The sequence below is a fragment of the Chiloscyllium plagiosum genome, chromosome 37 (genome assembly GCF_004010195.1).
Source record: "Chiloscyllium plagiosum isolate BGI_BamShark_2017 chromosome 37, ASM401019v2, whole genome shotgun sequence".
NCBI lineage: Eukaryota > Metazoa > Chordata > Chondrichthyes > Orectolobiformes > Hemiscylliidae > Chiloscyllium > Chiloscyllium plagiosum.
Window position 1 is genome coordinate 7,475,364 of NC_057746.1, and position 20,943 is coordinate 7,496,306.

At 39.9% G+C, this 20,943-nt stretch overlaps 1 protein-coding gene across 1 annotated transcript in view; it reads left to right on the top strand.

Moving 5' to 3' along the window:
- The window catches only part of LOC122541279 (complement C4-A-like), a 128,292-nt gene that overhangs the window by 37,950 nt on the left and 69,399 nt on the right, over positions 1–20,943 (top strand). The window contains exons 6-9 of the mRNA XM_043677903.1: positions 2,010–2,092; positions 11,378–11,465; positions 14,914–15,016; positions 16,365–16,491. Of these exons, the coding sequence (XP_043533838.1) occupies positions 2,010–2,092; positions 11,378–11,465; positions 14,914–15,016; positions 16,365–16,491 (401 nt within the window). The remainder of the gene's footprint in view (positions 1–2,009; positions 2,093–11,377; positions 11,466–14,913; positions 15,017–16,364; positions 16,492–20,943) is intronic.

Genomic DNA, 20,943 nt, shown 5'->3' on the forward strand with positions numbered 1-20,943 from the left:
CAAACTTCCAACTCACCCTCAATGCCATACCTCTGTATTTTTTGCAGTAGTCTACCATGGGGAACCTTATCAAACGCCTTACTAAAATCCATATACACCTCATCTACTGCTTTCCCCTCGTCCACCTCCTTCGTCACCTTTTCAAAGAATTCAATAAGGTTTGTGAGGCATGACTTGCCCTTCACAAAACCATGCTGACTATCCTTGATCACATTATTCCTATCCAGATGTGCATAAATCCTATCCCTTACAATTCTCTCTAAGACTTTGCCCACAACAGAAGTGAGACTCACCGGCCTATAGTTACTAGGGTTATGCCTACTCCCCTTTTTGAACAAGGGGACCACATTTGCTATCCTCCAGTCTTCTGGCACTACTCCTGTAGACAACTAGGACATAAAAATCAAGGCCAATGGTTCTGCAATCTCCTCCCTTGCTTCCCGGAGAATCCTAGGATAAATGCCATCAGGCCCAGGGGGCTTATCTATTTTCACCCTTTCCAGAATTTCCAACACCTCTTCTCTACATACCTCAAAGCCATCCATTCTACTTAATTGTGACTCAGTATTCACATCGACAACAATGTCCTGTTCCTGAGTGAATACTGACGAAAAGTATTCATTCAGTGTCTCCCCAATTTCTTCAGCCTCCACACGCAACTTCCCACTGCTATCCTTGACTGGACCTATTCCTACCCTCGTCATTCTTTTATTCCTGACATACCTTGAGCTAACTGTCTATTTCTAAATGCCATAGATAAAACATTGGAATCAAAAATCAGACTTCTTTCCCTCACAAGGTCATGAGGAGTTGACTTTGTCTTCTTGAGAATATGGTGGAAACTGGAATATATATATAAGCCAAAGGTATATCATTTCTTGGTAAGCAAGGGTGTGAAAGTTTATCATGGGCAGGCAGGAAGGTTTAAAATCAGGTAAGCCATGATTTTTTTCATTGGAGGAGAAGAGTCAAGGACTGGAATTAAATTGTTGTTTCCTACATTCATATATTCATATATATAGGTAAGATTTTATAGTGCTGGAAGAGGAGAGTGAAGGGGCACTCTGTTTTCACAAACAACACTGCATGTAATGATCAATGTTATGCTAGAATTCTGGGATTCTACGATTCTGTTTTTCTTCCCCCAATTTAAATATTTATTTGAATGGCGGGTGGAACCATTTGCTTTCACGTTAAGTGAGCTAAGCCAATATGAGTTGGTCCTACATCTGCTGGAGTTTAATAAGTGAAATGCAATCTTAGTCAAACATGTAAGACAGGAAAGGATTTGACAGAGTGGATGCTAAGAGGTTCTTTTACTTGACTGTACAAACCAAAGGGCAGAACATATAAATTTTTTATTCATTCATGGGATGAAGGCATTGCTGGCCAAGCCAACATATATTGTCCAACTCTAATTGCTCAGAGGGCATTTATAAGTTAACCACAATGCTGTGGGTCTGGAGCCTGACCCGGTAAGGTTGGCAGATTCCTTGCCTAAAGGACATTAATAAACCAGATGTCTTTTTTCCCAACAATCAACAATGGATTCATGGTCATTATTAGACTCTTAAATCCAGATATTACTGAATGCAAATGACATAATCTACCCTGGCAGGATTCAAACTGCAATCCCGAGAACATTACCTGGGTCTCTGGATTAATAGTCTAGCAATAATGCCACCTGGCCATTACCTCCCCTTCTATTTTTATTCTCTGAATACATTCATAACTGAGGAGCACTTTTCTTTCGGTTCATGGTGAACAAATGGGAGCACGGCAAAGTGCATTTCAGACTGCAAATAAAAATGATGTGGCCTCCAATGATATGTGTCTTAATACTTCTAATCTCATGTTCTTCTGACATATTTTATATGTAACAGATTCCCCAGAAATTATTGAGAAAAGTACATCAGAAAATGAGCCTTAGTGCACTTTTTTTTTCTTAAAGTGTCACATTAATAATTTACTTTTTTTTCTCTACCTTTTGTTTGTACATTAACACAAAGGCCTGGAAATTGGCGAATAGAGGCAGAATTTTTGGATTCACCTCCGTCCAAAGTTTCAGCGCAATTTGAAGTGAAGAAATTCGGTAAGTGCTCATTCATGATTGATGACACAATCCAAATAACCCTGTGAACTGTTATTTGAGTTTATCGTATATCGGGAATACAAGTGCAGTACAATTTCTAATTTCACCAGACTTAGGATGTGGTGTCTTATTCTTTTGAGAACACACGTAACCACAATATCTCAAAATAGAGCTGAATGATTTCTCTACACACTTTCAGGTATATTTCAGAAAATCAGAACATCCAAAACTAATTTATAACCATGGAGTACCATTGAAGTGTACTTGCTACTGTGTTTCAGGAAACGTAGTAGTCACATTTTTCAAATCCAATTCACATTGAGACCAAAAGAAAGGCAATAGCAAGAACATTTAACTTGTTTTCGATTGTACAGATAAGTCGGGGATAAATGACCTGCTCTTCAAGATAAAGGTTATAAGGTCAGCTATGAATGCATAAAGGGAAAGGGTTCTTTGTCATACCATCTAATCCCCAGGACTGGCATGTGGCAGAGTAATATTTCCTCAATACCACACTTTGAATGATACATTGCAACTAAATCGAATCAATGAAAGTAATCAGAATAGTTAGCTGAGTCAAATTGGAGAATATCTCAAAGCTTCACTTACTCAATTGGATACACATAATTAAATAGTACAGGGTGAAATTGCTATGGAAACCCTTTCTGCATACTTCAATTTGAATATCAGAGATGTTGCAGAAGGCGACACATTCAACATAATGAATAGCCTTCCCTTCTGTATAATCGGATTGCACCCATTAAAAGTTAATATTTAATTGAATTTAGAACCATTTCACGACTGGAAATGTTTGGGATTGAACGAGTCCTTGCCAGCATCCTCGAGGTTGGCTTAAAAGTAAGAAACACAAGGAATGTATTGGTGTACATTTCTCAGAATGGAGACAACTTTAAAATAGTGTTCTCCAGGGATTGGTGTTTGGGCTCTTATTTTTAATGATTTGGAGGTGGATGTTGAGAGCAGAATCTCTACGTTTACAGAGGATACTAAACTGAGCAGAATAGTAAATTGCGAGGATGTTGCTGAGTGCCTTCAGTGGGACACTGACAAAACTGGCAGACACCGGGTCGTGGAATTTCAATGCAGAGAATTGTTGGGTCAGAGACAATACGGGCTCAATGGTACAAATTTGAGGGGAGTACAGGAGCAGAAGGGCTTCGGGGTTCATGTATATAATTCTCTGATGGTAGGCAGGGAGACAGGTTGAAATGTTTGAACAAAGATTAGGCCTCGGCCCTCTAAGACTGAGCCAGCACATGATGCTTATCTACACTAAAAATCCTTTTCATCTTGTCAGTCCATTTCCCTTTATTCCCTGTCTATTCATATATCTGTCACGACGCAGCTTTCATGCTGGTGTTGTAGCGGCCTTCATCATCTGCTCTGGCAGTGCATTCCATGTACTGTTTGCTACCCTCGGAGCAAAAAAAAACCTTGCCTCCACAAATCTTCTTCAAACACACCCTCCTTGCCTTAAATATATATCCCCTAGTATTTGACATTTCTACCCTGGGGAAGAGACTCCAACTAACCATTCTGTATATGCCTCTCATAATTTCTCAAAATTATATCAGGTTGCCCTTCATTCAATTGAAAATAAAACAAGTTTGTCCAATCTCTCCTCACAGCAACAATCCTCCGAAGTGGGCAACATCCTTGAAAACTATTTTTGTATCTTCTCCAAAGCCTTTACAGTCCTCTTATTACACAGAACATAGAAAAGTACAGCACAGAACAGGCCCTTCGGCTCACGATGTTGTGCCGAGCATTAATCCTAATGTAAAATAAAATAACTTAAGCCACACATCCCTCAATTCACTGCTATCCATGTGCATGTCCAGCAGTTGCTTAAATGTCCTGAATGACTCTGCTTCCACCACCACAGCTGGCAATGCATTCCATGCATTCACAAAACTCTCTGCGTAAAGAACCTACCTCTGACGTCCTCTCTATATCTTTCTCCTAACATCTTAAAACTATGACCCCTCATGCCAGTCAATCCTGTCCTGGAGAAAGGTCTCTGGCTATTGACTCTATCTATTCCTCTCATTATCTTGTATACCTCGATCAGGTCTCCTCTCTTCCTCCTTCTCTCCAGAGAGAAAAGTCCGATCTTAGTCAACCTCTCTTCATAAGCTAGCCCTCCAGTCCAGGCAGCAACCTGGTAAACCTTCTTTGCACCCTCTCCCAAGCCTCTGTACCTTTCCTATAGTGGGGCAATCAGAACTGGACACAATATTCCAAGTGTGGTCGCACCAGGGGCTTGTAGAGCTGCAGCAAAACCTCACGGCTCTTAAACTTGATCCCCCATTAATGAAAGCCAAAACACCATATGCTTACTTAACAACCCTATCCACTTTGGTGGCAACTTTGAGGGATCTATGTACTTGAACACCAAGATCCCTCTGTTCCTCCAAACTGCCAAGAATCCTGTCTTTACTCCTACATTCAGCATTCAAGTTCGACCTTCCAAAATGCATTTATCCATGTTGAACTCCATCTGCCATTTCTCAGCCCAGCTCTGCATTCTGTCTATGTCGAGCTGCAGCCTGCAGTAGCCCTTGATACTATCGACGACACCTCCAACCTTTGTGTCATTTGCAAATTTACTAACCCACCCCTCAACCTCCTTATCCAAGTCATTTATAAAATCTACAAAGAGCAGAGGCCCAAGAACAGAGCCCTGCGGGACGCCACTCAACACTGACTTTCAGGCAGAATACTTTCCATACTTGTAGCACTATTTTTCTAAATGCATCCTAACCAACGTTCTGTACAATTGCAAAATGTCCATTTTTATATTCTGTGCCCTGATTGATGAAGGCAGCATGTCATATGCCTTCTTGACCAACTTACCCATTTATGTTCCTACTTTCAGAGAACTGTGAACCTGTACTTCCTCTGTGATGTGACTAAAGATTCTGCCATTTACAATGTATTTCCCACTTGTATTAGATCTCCCAAGTGCATGAACTTGCATGTGTCTGAATTAAACTCCATCTGCTATTTCTTAAGTGTCCAACATATCTATATCCTGCTGTATTCACCAGCAATCGTCCTCACTATCTATGCCTCCCACAATTTTTGTGACGTCTACAAACTTACTAATCAGGCCACTTACCCTCTCCTTCAAAATATTTATACAACAAACAATACGGATCCGAGCACTGATCCCTGCACAGCAACATTGGTCACAGACTCCCAGTCAGAAAACACCCTTCCACCGCAACACTTCACTTCCTATGACTAAGTTTTATATCCATCTCACATAGTCACAGAGTTATATTGCGTAGAAACTGACCCTTTGTTCCAATTCATCCATGCCGTACACATATCTTAAACAGATTGAGTCCAATTTGCCAGTATTTGGCCCATATCGTCAATTCATGTAGCCATCCAGATACCTTTTAAATGTTGTAATTGTACCAGCCACCACCACTTCCTCTGGCAGCTCATTCCATATACACACCACCCTCTGTGTGAAAACATTGTCCCTTAGATCCCTTTTAAATCACCTTAAACCTATGTCTCTTGGTTGGGACTCTCCTACCCTTGGGAAAGGACCTTGTCTATTCACCCTATCCATACCCTTCATCATTTTATAAACCTTTTATGAGGTCACTCTTCAGCCTCTGATGCTCCAGAGAAAAGTGCCCCAGCCTATTCAGCCTTTGTGTACAGCTGAAACACTCAATCCCGGCAGCATTCTTATAATCTTTTCTGAACCCTTTCACATTTAAAAACATCTTTCCAATAACAGGGAGACTAGAATTGAATGCAGTATTCTAAAAGTAGCCTAACCAATGTCCTGTACTGCCACAACACGACCTCCCAGCTCCTTAATGCAAGACCGGTGAAGTGTTTTCTTCACTATCCTGTGTACTTGTGATTTTTCTTTCAACAAACTATGCATCTGCACCCCACAGTCATTTGTTTGGCATCATTCTTCAGGACTCTACTATTTGAGTCCTGCCCTGATGTTCTTTACCAAAATTTAATGCCTCACATTTATCTAAATTAAATTCCATCTGCTATTCCTTAGCACATTGGCCCATCTGATTAAGGGTATGCTGAGAGATCCTTCTATTACACTACCAATTTTGGTGACATCTGCAAACATCCAAAATATTCAGATATATACACAACAAAAAGCAACAATACATGCAGCACATACCTGGTTACAAGCCCACAGTTAGAAAACAACCTTCCATCACCACTCACTGTCTCCTCTCTTCAAGCCAATGTTGTATCGGATTCATTAGCTTCCCTCTGGATTCCAAGTGGTGTAACCTCGCTAACCAGTCTATCTTATGGATCCTTATTGAACACCTTGCTTAAGTTCATATAGACAATGTTTACTGATCTGCCTCCATCCATCTTCTTTGTCACTTCTTCAAAAAACTCAAACAAGTTAGTGAGACAAGATTTCCCAGTGCAACACCATATTGACTCTCCCTAATCAGTCCTTGCCTTTCAAATTACATGTTAATCCTGTCCCTCAGGATCCCCTCCAACAACTTACCCACTGCTGACGTCAGGATCACCGGGCTATAAAGCATAGACTAGATTCATGGAATGTATAGTTCTCTGCCTTTTCCTTACCACTTTTTTAAAATAATGGCACCACATTAGCCAACTGCCAGTCTGCTGCAACCTCACCCATGGCTATCCATGATAAAAATCTCCCAGCAAGAGGCACATCAACCTCTTTAGCTTACCACAACATTCTGGGATACACCTGATCAGGTCCCAATGGTTTATCCACCTTTATGTGTTTTAAGACATCAGGCACCTCCTCTTCTGTAAAGTGGACACTTTTGAAGATGTGGCTGTTTATTTTCCACAAGTTCTCTATCTTCAATGTCCTTCTCCACAGGAAACACTTACATGAAATATTTGGTTAGTATCTTATCCATCTCCTGTAGATAAGACATCCATATTGGTCTTCAAAGGGTCCTATTCGCTCTAGAGTTAACTCTTTTTGACTTAATATATTTACAGAATCTCCTTCGATTATCTTAACCCTGTTTGCCAAAATATTTCATGCCTCCTTTTTGCCCTCCTGGTCTCCCTTTTAAGTATATTCCTATTGCCCTTACACTCTGCTAAGCTTTCACTTGACCCAGCTCTCTATACCTGACACATGTCTCCTTCTTTTTCTTGACCAGAGCATCAATTTCTCTAGTCATCCAGCGTTCCCTACACCTCCCAGCTGTGCTCACCTTGGGTCCCATGTGCCTTCACCTCGTGTATCAGCCTGCTATGCGTGTCCTTATCAAAGACCTTGCTAATGTCCACGTAGACAGCATTTACAACCCAGGCCTCATCAATCTTCTTTGTCACATCCTCACAAAACTCAACCACATTTGTGCAAGACAACCTTCCCTGCACAATGTCATGCTGCCTATCACAAATAAGTCCTTTTTTAATCAAGTGTGACTAAATCGCATCATTAAAAATCTTCTCTGATAGTTTCCCTTCCACTGATGTAAGATTTACTGGTCCATAATTTCCCGCATTATCCCTGTTGCCCTTCTCAAACAAAGGAACAATGTTGGCTATTCTCCATGATGCAGAGGGGCTGCTGTTGGACTGGGGTGGACATGATTAAAAATCACACAACACCAGGTTATAGTTCAACAGGTTTATTTGGAAGCACTAGGTTTCAGATGACTGCTCCTTCATCAGTTGGTTGACAACTACCTAGTGAAGGAGCAGCGCTCCGAAAACTAATGCTTCCAAATAGGCCCAAATAGGCCTGTAACCTGGTGTTGTGTCATTTTTAAACTTGATTATTCTCCAGTGCTCTGTGGCCTCACCTGTGACGAAAGAGGACACAAAGATTTCATACAAGGCCCCTGAAATATTCTCACTTGCCTCCCTTAGTATTCTGGGATATTCCCCATTTGATCATGGGTATTTGATGACCTTAATGTTTTTCAAAACACTGAACACTCCTCACTTTTATATCAAAGTGCTCCAGAATATCAACATTTCCCTCCCAAAATTCACCATCTACTTTGTCTTCTCATTGGCGAATAAATGGAAAGTATTCATTAAGATGTTATGACAAAGGGTAAACCCTTCAGCTAATTTAAGCCAGACACGCAGAAAAGCTCATGTCGCCCCATAATCTGTCAAAATATGAGTTACAGAGAACTACCCAAATTCTACTATTTAAAGAAAACAATAACACTTTATTCTTTAACTCCAAAAAGAGAACATTAAACAACAACTATCTACACTGTAAACCTCCTTTGTCTTAACTTGGGCTCCTTTGGGCTTCAGATTGGTATGACAGGTCGGTGCAACATGAAGGGCCGAAGGGCCTGTACTGAGCTGTAATGTTCTATGTTCTATGTTTAACAATTTATCTACCTCCCACTCTACAAGGCTATACTGATCCAATAAAACCCCAGATTAAGTTAACAAAAAAAAAGTTTCAAGACTTGCCAGCTCTTTATCTTCCTCTGTAAGCTTTCCGGTGTCTTGTCTTCAGTCTTCTGCTGTACAGTCTTTCATTGATCAAAGTACCTTTCAGACAGCAGGTTTCAAGGCAGTCTGTATTGGTGCTCATGCCTCTCTCTCTGGCTAACTGTTCAAAATACCTGATTTTTATACCTCAAAACATCAGATCGTCTCATTGGTTTGGTGTTGTCAAGACAGTGAAATTCAAATGTGATTGAATTTTGTTATCTTGGAGCATAATTTAAACTGATTAGCTAAATTTGAATTGTTTGTAACATAGCAACTCAGCTCCAGCTATTTGTTTCACTGCCAAATGTCACATCTTTAAATTTTTCAGCACACTATGTGTCTGTTAAGTCCTTGCCAGCTTTCACTCTCAAAGTACAGTGCACACCTACAACTTCATAACAAAGGATTTCACTCACTTCCTTTCCTTGCATTAAAATTCACTCTTTGTCCTTGTGTAGACCTATCCTTTCCCTCGTTACCCTGTTGTTCCTAATATATATATAATTTCCTTGAAATTTCCCTTAATCCTGTTTGCCAAAGACATTTCCTAGCACCTTTTTAGCCCTCCTAATTCCTTCGTTGAATTCTTTGCTGCCAGCTTTGTATTCTTCAAGGGCTCCATCTGTCTCCAGTTTCCTAGAGCTGAAGTATGCTTCTTAATTTATCTTGTCAGTCAAGACTCCTGAACTGTGTCATTCTTACCCTTCATGTTCACAAGAATTTATGGTTCTGAAATCTAAAGAATAGATTTTTTTTTAAAGTCTGATATTTCAGATGAGGATTTACTCTGAAACAGCGGCATGTACATTCATCAATTCCTGCCTAATAGTGTTGTATTTAGCCTTCTCCCAATTTAGTGCCTTCATCCGAGGATAACTCTTGTCCTTATTCATTAGTAAGTTGAAACTTATAGAATTATGGTCACTGTTGCTTAGAAAGGTTTCAGGAACCTTGATTTTAGAAACAGATGCATCGAGTATGAAAGCAAATGAAGTGATGCTAAAACTCTGTAAATCATTAGCAGTAAAATATTTAGATATTGTGCTTGGTTCAGGGAACCTCATTTCAGGGAAGGTTATGCCTGGAGAGAGTCCATAGGAGATTTACTGGAATGGTACCATGAATAAGGGATTTTAGATATTAGGCAAGATTTGAGAATTTGAATGTATTCTCTTTGGAGTGGAGAAGAGTGGTGACCTCATTGAGGAGTTCAAAATTATGAACAATTTTAACAAGGAAAAGAACTGTATTCTTTTTCCTCCAGTTGGTATGACAGTAACTAGAGACACAACTTCAAGATTGTTATCAGAAGAGCTGGTAGTGAGATGAGGAGAAGCTTCTTTACTCAGGATTTGGAACAACTGCCTGGAATAGTGGTTCAAGCAGACGATGTATGAGGTTCCAAAAGAGAGCAGGATATGTATTTGGAAGTGATGCACTGACAGGGCTTGAGAATGGAGCTAGCTGGGGTAGCTCTTTCAGGAGCTGGTACAGACACAGTTGGTCGAATGGCCTCCTTCTGTGCTGTGAAACTGTCTGACTCTATGATTCTATCATTGATTATTTTAATATAAGCCACAATGAGTCAACAATTCCGATGGCAAAATTACACAGTGCTCACTGAATATTCTGACTGATGTGACATATTTCTGTAGCAGCCAGATCTGAATGAATATTATCCTAAAGAATGTTGATACAGATGGTATGGTCTGTATGCCTATGAGATAGAGATACATTTGGCAAATGCATAAAAGTATGAATAAGACTATGCCTATGTGCATACACACGCAAATACAAATAAACCCTTACACCCACATGAAAACACATGACCTTTTCTCACTCAGACAAGCACACAACTTCACAATGGGACAACAACATACATACAAATTGAACATCGGGAGCATATGCATCCTCATGCACATTTCTGCAAGTATCCTCTTATTTACACCATCCACTCCCAAGGCCTTGCATTAAAGGCAAGATTCCTGTCTTGTGCTAAGGTGCATTGATCATTCTGTTAGAACAGCAATGGTTGATCCTTTTACGTCACCAAGGTTTAATTGGTAGAAATACATTAAAGCGTAAATTAATTTCCATAGAATTGTGTCAAAGAGTGTGGTGCTGGAAAAGCACAGCCGCAGCATCTGATGAGCAGGAGAATCAACATTTCTAGCATAAGTCCTTCATCGTTTGCTCCCGATGTTCAATTTGTATCGTTGTCCCATTGTGAAGCTATGTGCTTGTCTGAGTGAGAAAAGGTCATGTATTTTCGTGAGTGCAAGTGTTTCTTTGTATTTGCCTCCCACAGACCGCAGGCACTGTGTCTTTGACTCTGATCTCCAGCATCTGCAGTCTTCACTTTCTCCATGGAATTGTTTCGCATGATATTGTCATTGCAAAATACCTCTTGCTTTCAGTTTCCAAATCATAACCAGCATAGCACCAACACTGTCTCTGTGCATATAGATATACAAACATACCCATATATCCAAGCTCACTAGTCATGCAATATATGAATAAAGAATTTTAAATCCTCATACCGCCAATGGAATACTGCTCTGAAACTACAGATTCTGCGAAGATGAAAGAGTCTTGTTTTTCAGTCTCTGAATATGAGCAGATTAATTATGTAACCGGGACCTCTGTCAACTTCTCACAAATAGGTCTAGTGTGGAACTGATGGAGAAGCTAATTTTGATAACAATGTGCATTTCATTTAAAACATTTTGATCTGTCAGTTTTTGCAAGATTCTCCAATGATTGAAACATAACTATATGCTGATGAAGTTCTCCCCAGGTTTGATGTCAAGATACAAGCAGATCAAATGTTCTACCTTGTGACCAAGGAGGAGTTCAAGTTCAAAATAGTGGCAATGTAAGTGAGTCCACAGGTAATACAGCAGCAAATATATTTGCAGTATTTTAAAGGGTGAAGTTTGCTGTGGTTTCTAATGACATTGTTTGCATCTTAATTAAAATATCTTTAATTCATAAATTATGGATCCAGAACTTCTTATGCACAGGTGAATATCTGTACCTTTATGCAGTGAGTATCAAACTTCCTTGCTAAAAACTTGAGAGACCTGTGTTATGGATGAGGCCAGACCCTCTCAAAACGTTGTGAGAAGGTAGCCCAGAGCCTAACTTTTCTCGTTGTTTGAAGCAGATGTAAAGTGAATATTCCAGGAGCAATGCAGCTGGTCAAATATTTCACTTTTAAACAAAACAGCATTTGTTTACAGACTACTGAATGAAACATGAACAAAAGAGAACAGAAGAGAGAATAGCGTAACTTACTTGGAAACCCAGTCGACTTTATTCCAACTTAATGATACTGTTCCAAATACTTGCAACATCTCCATAAGCACTCTTTAGACAAAAAAAGGAAAAAAGTCAAACACAGGTTCTTACAGGAGAGATGTCAGACAGAGTCAGCCAGAAAGCCTCTGTTGTATCAGGGAACCTTTTCTCGCCAGCACTTTCTTTGATCAGTAGTTTCAAACAGTCTGCTTGTTAAAACCAAACCAAATCAGAAACAAAACCATGATCTGGGAGTACTGGCCACTCCCTTTTCATTGTACCAGTGATGCTTTTTAAATTAAAAGCTTTTTCAAGTCAATGTTTCTAGTCACATCAGAACCTCTGCCTTTACAACCCCATTGAAAATAACCAAGGACCACATAAGGTTGTTAAAGGAGCAGCATTCTCACATCTGCCTTTGAGTTTGGCAAATATGAAGAAACAATAAAGCTAGTAGTGGATTCATTAACTGTGAAGAATAAAACCATTCTCTTCTGTCCATTTTTCAATCTGTGTTCCATCGCTGATGATCCATTCATCTGCTAGAATATATTTTCAATGTTCCAGTGTATTGATGCAAGTATTCACTGCACTGTTTTCAGGTAACTCCAAACTCTTCTTCCCTGTGAAATCGAACTTGCCACTACCTGAGATACCTTTGCTTGTAATACATTTTATTCTTCACTTTAATTGCATCATCGATCTAAAGGTACAAGGGCAGCATATTCATGGAAAGACCAACCCTTGAACATTTTCTTTGAACCAGTCACCAATTTGAGTCAGTACTATATCCTATTCTGTCAGTCTTGCTGGGGCCAGACTTTGGAAATCTCTAATCCAACAGCATTGTGGGTATGCTTATTCCATGACTGAATAAGACAAACTGGTTACTTTTCTCAATTTCGAAAATTATCGCATTGGAAAAGCACAGCAGGTCAGGCAGCATCCGAGAAGCAGGAGAGTTGACATTTCAGACATAAGCCCTTCATCAGGAATGGGCTTATGTCCGAAATGTCAACTGTCTCCTGCTCCTTGGATGCTGCATGAACTACTGTGCTTTTCCAGCGCCACAATTCTCGAGTCTGACTCTCCAGCATCTGCAGTCCTCACTTTCTCTATGTTTCTCAGTTGCCTGGTTCGGCCATGTTTCCATCGATTCTGCTCTAAAATTTGATAATGGCTGTAAGTTCCTCAGTCCCATTCTCCTGCCTTCCCTCTGTGGCCCTTTAACCCCTTAACTAATCAAGAACTTACCCATCTCTGACTTAAATACACTCAATGACCCTCAGCCTTCTGAGAAATTCCTTCTCATCTCATTTCTAAATAGTCATCCTTTCATTGTTGGACTGTGCCCTTGGGTCCCAATCTCTCCAACTAGTGGAAAGACATTTTTCACATCAGCTCTACCTTCAATTACATCTCTACTTATCCTTCTAAGCTCCATTGAGTACAGAACCAGAATTCTCATCTGCTCCTGATTTGACAAGCCCTTCTTCCTATGACCATTCTTGTAAATCTCCTCCAATTGGTCCCCCTTCCAATGCCAGCACATACCTTTTTTTTTTAATATCGGGTCTAAGACTGCTCACAGTATTCAAATGCAGTTTTATCAGAACCTTATACAAACTCAACAGTACACCTCTACTTTTGTATTACCGACCTCTTGAATGCATGTCAATATTGAATTTTCCTTCTGCTAACTGAACATGTGTCTTAGTCTTTATGAAAATCCTGAACTAGGACTCAAAAGTCCCTTTGGGCTTCAGATTTCCAAAACCTTCTTATGTTTATAAAATACACTACGTCTTTGTTTTTCCTACTAAAATGCCTAACCTGGCAATTTCCCACATTGTATTTCATCTGGTACTTTTGTCCACTTGCCTAACATGTCCAACTCTTTGCTATCCCTGCTTTATGGTGTAAGGTTCAGATTTGTTGTTAAACGTTGACTGAAGGAAAAAAAAAGAACAATTATAGCAGAAGCGTCCAGAATTATTGTTAACCTAAAGATGTGGAATCAAGAAGTTGTCAGCTTGAAATGCAGGAATGGATGTCTGAGGTGGTCTTGATGAAACGAAGTCTGGGTGTTTCCACTCCTTTTATAATATAATAGTATGAGGTATCTTTTTTGAAATAAAGAGGAATGAATATTATATCCAGGGTTTGTAAAAATAAGCATTTATTTAATCAGAATCAATAGCACATTTTGAATGAAGGATTATGCATTTTGACCATGGATAGCTCAGATCTAGGTGTATTGTCACAGAATTTGCAGAGTTGTTAGTTCTATGAACAATCAGTCACTGCTTTCAATGACATCAGTTGAAACAGTACAAGTGCTGCTGCTAGCAGACTGTGAGCTGTTAGGTGAGGATGAATCATTCACTGACAATGATTGGCTTGTCCTAGGATGGATGTGTCCCAGTCAACTGGGACAACACATCCATCCTAGGATAAGCCAAGCAGAGACATGCACAAAAATTCCTCGAAGCATGGCATTCCAACCGGAACTCTATCAGCAAATGCGTTGACTTGGATCCCATTTGCCACTCCCTGAGAAAAAGAACAGGAAATGACATCACCAACCAAGGAAACCCAAATATATAAATATAAAGCGGGCTACACCATCAGTGCTTCATCCGGAGGCTCACTGTAGATATTACTTAGTCTGGCGACTAAACGTCTGAAAACGAACCTTCCAGCTCAGCGATCAAACCTCCATCCAGAATCGATGTAACTGCACGTTTTTGTTAATGGTCATTTTCACATTGTGGGACAAAGTTTCATGTTGCAATATTTGCAAGGGCCTCCTACTCCATTCACCTTAAATGCTTTACCATAAATGAAATTGATAATCTGTAATATTGCCTCTAGTCATGTTGATTATCTGGTTGTATTTACATGCAGGTTAATAAATCTAATTAGAGCTGTTTTTAAAAAAAGAAGGTAGTAAATGCAATAAGTTACAAGTTATGCATGTTACGTCATTACCTTCTTCTAAGATCAAACTGTTATTTTGAAAGGCATACATTTGGGGAGGCTGTCGAGGGAAAGGCATATGTAAGGTTTGGAATCCTTCATGGAAGGAACAAGACGTACATTGGAGGTCTTGAGCAAGAACTAACAGTAACTATGCCTTTATTGCTTTATTTTGTAGACATGGCTAATTGATAAAAATATGAGTTATACCTCAACTAAATTTGGATTAATCATTGTCACCTGTATATTCCTTGTTTATTTCTACTGTCCTGACTCTACAAATGGAAAATTGGAAGAAGCAAGTTAATGTTCCATATTTTGGCACAGTTTCAGAAAGCCCCATTTAACTCAGCCCACAACATCTTCTTGCATGTTTTAAGCTTTAAATGCTTTTAGAATGATATTCTAACTGTGTTGAAATTGAATAAATTCAACAGAGTTTCACCCTCAACATTTCATCCACTCTCACATCAATGAGGATTTGTTTTCTCTTTTGCATGTTTGTTCGAACTTTGAAATCTGTTTTGAATTTTTCACGAAGTGATAAAACTCTTGGACTATGCAGCAACATTAAATCATGATTGTGCCTCAACATCAGCATATTTGTCACTTTGAATTTATTATGTCATTTATTAAATCGTGGCTGGTTGGATTGTGATCTCATCTCCATTCTCACATCTGTGCGCCTTAGTCCTTGACTCCTTTTAGTATCACAAGTGGTTGAATCTTCTTTACATAAGGTGGAAAAAAGAAATACATGAAATACAAGAACAGGAGTCAGACATTTAAAAATCATGTTTCTGTTCATGATAAGATTAACTCTTGAATTGTCTGTGGTTTATCTTCATTTAACCTTGTCTGTTGCAAGCCCTCATTAAACTTAGCCAACAAAAGATAATCTATCAGTCAATGCTATTTTGGACATTTTCAACTGTCACTCACAAATGGATGAACAGTATCTTCAGAAATACACACCTTCATTAACCTCTGAGCAATGAAATGTTGTCTGTAATGATGTTTGGGTTGCGGCTATCCCTAACCCTAACTCTAATGCTAAATCTAACCCTAATCCTAATCCTTTTACGATATAATAGTAATATTAGGCGTATTCATTTATTTTTCTTGCAAGTTTCGAAAAATTAACCAGACAATAACTAACATATCAACTCTTTTAATCATCTTATAAACCCACACTTATATACACTTGTTTATACTCACAGAGAAGAATGTGATGTTTAAGCAACCTGCACATAATCTGTCAATTTCTTTCCTTTTATACTTCTGGGCCAATGGGTGTCTTTTCTCAACTAAGATATCCTCAATATAACATACAGTTGACTTCAGTACATGAGGTGGTGTCTCAGAAATGCATTGTATATCTACAAAGTTTTGCTTTCATGTACTATTATCTTGTAGTTCAAACGCAAACCAATATTTTAAGGCACTTGTCATGCTTAGGTTATTGATATGCAAATATATTTTTCATTATTTTTAGATGGTGAAGGGAGAGGTCAAGTCCTCTCTCAACACACAAAGGCTATTGGAAAAATCCAACCTGCTGTCCATTGATGAGCTTGTGGGTTTGCATCTCTATATGGCAGTGACTGCTGTGGAATTAGTCAGTAAGTAAGCTGAATTATCTAAACCACATGTAAGTTTCTCAGTCTGTAACCTGACTGAGGTTAGGGCAAAGTCCTAACTCAAGGGTTAGGCTGTTTGCTGCAGATTTTGTAAAATATATTGCAGCTTGAACATAGAACTGCACATGGAAAGCAAGATTTTTTTTTAAAGAATTAGTTCCCCAGGATATGCGTGTTGCTGTTTGGGTCAGTATTTATTGCTCAGCCCTAACTGCCTAGAGAACAGTTGGGAGTGAACCACAGTGATTTGGGTTTAGAGTCTATGTAAGGGTGGGAGATTTCCTTCCCCAAAGGACATGAGTGAGCCAGATGGTTTCACCCAGGTTTTGTTTTTAAATTTCACTAACTGCATGGTGGAATTTGATCCATCTTCTCCACAACATTAGCTGAATGATAGCTGAAATAACAGTCTTGCATTAGTACCACTAAGCTATTGTTGGACCAAGAGAATTATTTGCTTATAGGTGCCAGTTGTGTTCAGGTTGAGCTATGGCAGTTTTTGGTGCATTAATTCAAATTTATCTCAAACATACAAACAGTTCATCCAGTTAGTCACCTCAGTACAATATGGAGCCAGATGTGCTAGATGCAGAAAAAAGGTCTAAAAATGAGGCCAACTCAAATGAAAGTAAAATATTGTTGCACACAAATGTAAATAAAAAGAGATGATTTTTCCACTTATGTCCTCGACCACGCTTAATCCTACACGCAAGCATTTTGTTTTGGAATTATAGCTTAGAGTTCATTACTGATCTCATGATCCAGGTTGTTTGTCTGAATTCTCGAGATATGAATTCAAATCTGTCAAAAATGGAACAGCAGTTCTGGTCTCAGGTGCATTAAGCATAAATTGTCAGCTTTCATAATTAGAAAAAAAAATCTACTCCACTTCTGTATTGATGAAGGAAATCTGCAATGAGTGACCCTACGCACATGACTATGTGATGCTGAATGATTGGATTCTCTTGTGATGCATTTTCGATGGAGAGCGCTTGTTTAAAATGGAATTGAGGGTGTGGGCTGGAAAAGGCACAGCAGGTCAGACAACATCCGAGGAGCAGGAGAATCAAAGTTTCGGTTTGCCTGATGCTGCCTGATCTGCTGTGCTTTTCCAGAGCCACACTCTCGACTCTCATCCCCAGCATCCCTTTACATCTTTTTTCACCTTGTTTACACTGGAGTTTATGCAAATGAAGGGCAACTTGAGAGAAGTGTATTAGATCCTGGGGTCTTACCGATATGAATCTGGAAAGGAGTTTTCCTCTTGTGGGCCACTTTTGATCTGTCTCAGATTCAGGGCTCACCATTCCAAGATAGGGACTTTCTTGTCTTTTAGAAAGTTTGGGTGCAGCTTTGGAACTCTCTATTCAGAAGACAGCGCAGGAGAGATATTAAATAATATCATTATAAAGACTGACTCCTGTTAAGCATGGATTACAGGGACTAGAGGGGTATCGGGGATATGTAACATGAAAGCAAAAGGATCAGCCATGCTTGTATTGAATAATGGAGCAGCCTTGAGGGCTAAATGATGTATTTCTGCTCCTGTTATTTTATGTTGTGGAGGTGCCAGTGTTGGACTGGAGTGGGCAAAGTTAAAAATCACACAACACCAGGTTATAGTCAAACAGGTTTATTTGGAAGCACAAGCTTTCAGAACATTGCTCCTTCATCAAGTAGCTAGTGGGGCAGGACCGTAGGACATGGAATTTATAGGAAAATATCATCCCATACAACGAATGCGATATATTGAACAAACCTAGATTGCTGTTAAGTCTTTCATCTTTTAGAATGGGATGCTAGTTTCGATTAATTAATATATGAATCCCAAAACTTCTTTCGTCACATTCCTGAGATAGCGTAAGGTTTTATTTTTAAAAAAAGTGACATCTCAGCTCAGACAACGCATTAAAGGTGTATGGTTAGAGTCTGTCTGTATTCCAATCTTGAGTCAGATTGGTTCTATTTCCAAAGTAGGAATTTATAAAATGTCACATGGATTGACTGCCGACAGATTTGGTGCTTTTTCAAAAAAATAGAATGCACCTGCAAATACAATCCTGCAAATGCAAATTCATTCCATAGATTTAGATGTCTGTGTGTGTGCATGTGAGGGAGAGAGGGAGAGAAAGAGATAGAGAGAGAGAGAGAGTGTGTGTGTGGAGGAGATGGAGAGAGTGTCAGTATTTGTGTGTGCATGTGAGAATGTATGTGTGGTGTATGTGTGACTGAGAGAGAGCATGTGCATTAGAGAGGGTCTGCATTAGTGTGTATATGTGTAAGAGTATATGTTATGTGTGCTTGTGTGTGTGTGTGGAGTATAGTGCAGTGGGGTCACTATAGTGTGACATGAACCCAAGGAGCTGATTGAGGCCCTACTCATGATTACAGAACTTGGCTTATCAGCCTCTGCTCAACCATTCTGTGATTCTGAGGAGAAAGTGAGGTCTGCAGATGCTGGAGATCAGAGATAGAAATGTGTTGCTGGAAAAGCGCAGCAGGTCAGGCAGCATCTAGGGAACAGGAGAATCGACGTTTCGGGCATTCCTGAAGAAGGGCTAATGCCCGAAACGTCGATTCTCCTGTTCCCTAGATGCTGCCTGACCTGCTGCGCTTTTCCAGCAACACATTTCCATTCTGTGATTCTGCATATCCTGAAGTCCGCCTTGGAGGACGGTCACCTGAACATCCGAGGTGAATGCCCCTTACCACTGACGTGTTCCCCGACTGGGAGGGAACACCCCTGTCTGGCAATTGTTGTGCATTGTCCATTCATCCATTATCATAGCATCTGCTTGGTCTCTCCAAATTACCATGCCTTGGGGCATCCTTGCCTGCAATCTGTAGGCAGTGAATCCTTGTGACATTGTATAAATTCCTACTTTGGAAATAGATCCTGTCTGACTCAAGATTGGAATACAGACAGACTCGAACCTTACACCTTTCATGCACCAATTGAGCTGAGTTGTCACTTTTTTATATAAAATCTTAAGTTAACCCGGGAATGTGACTTGAGAGAAGTTCTGGGATTTACATGTTAATGAATCAAAGCCTGCAACCCATTCCAAAAGATGAAAGACTTAACAGCAATCTAGGTTTGTTCAATATATCGCATCAGTTGTTTGACACTCTGATCTTTTGCTATAAATTCTGTGTCCTATGATCCTGCCCCACTAGCACCTGACAAAGGAGCAGTGCTCTGAAAGCTTATACTTCCAAACAAACCTGTTTGACTATAACCTGGTGTTGCCTGATGTTTAACATTATTTTGCGTGATTATGTAAGAACTTCAAATGAGCCCTGAGATGGATTCAGTTCAAGAAAAAAATTAATGAAATATTAATGTGAGCTTTTAAATCGGTCATCATGATCTGAGGAAGGATAATATGCAAAAATAAAACAAAAATCACCTTTTCTCAAAATTCTGTTCTGAAGTAATTGTTCTTGGGAAATTGGGTGCATTGTTTTCTGCAACACAGCAGGGAGTACTCTTTAAGACCATAAGACATAGGAGTGGAAGTAAGGCCATTCAGCCCATCGAGTCCACTCCACCATTTAATCATGGCTGATGGGCATTTCAACTTCACTTACCCGCATTCTCCCCGTAGCCCTTAATTCCTTGTGACATCAAGAATTTATCAATCTCTGCCTTGAAGACATTTAGTGTCCCAGCCTCCACTGCACTCTGCGGCAATGAATTCCACAGGCCCACCCCTCTCTGGCTGAAGAAATGTCCCCGCATTTCTGTTCTGAATAGACCCCCTCTAATTCTAAGGCTGTGTCCACGGGTCCTAGTCTACTCGCCTAACGGAAACAGTTTCCTAGCGTCCACCCTTTCCAAGCCTGGTATTATCTTGTAAGTTTCTTTTAGATCTCCCCTTAACCTTCTAAACTCCAATGAATACAATCCCACAACATTGCATGCGCTTTCTTAATCGCGGACTCAACCTGCATGTTTACCTTTAGAGAATCCTCAAATAGCACTCCCAGATCCCTTTGTGCTTTGGCTTTATGAATATTCTCACCGTTTAGAAAGTAGTCCGTGCTTGTATTCTTTTTTCCAAAGTGCAAGACCACACATTTGCTCACATTGAATTTCATCAGCCATTTCCTGGACCACTCTCCCAAACTGTCTAGATCCTTCTGCAATGATGGAAATGTGTTGCTGGAAAAGCGCAGCAGGTCAGGCAGCATCTAGGGAACAGGAGAATCGACGTTTCGGGCATTAGCCCTTCTTCAGCGTCCCCACTTCCTCAGTACTACCTGCCTGTCCACCTAACTTTGTATCATCGGCAAACTTCGCTAGAATGCCCCCAGTCCCTTCATCCAGATCATTAATATATAATGTGAACAGCTGCGGCCCCAACACTGAACCCTGCGGGACACCGCTTGTCACTGGCTGCCATTCCGAAAAAGAACCTTTTATCCCAACTC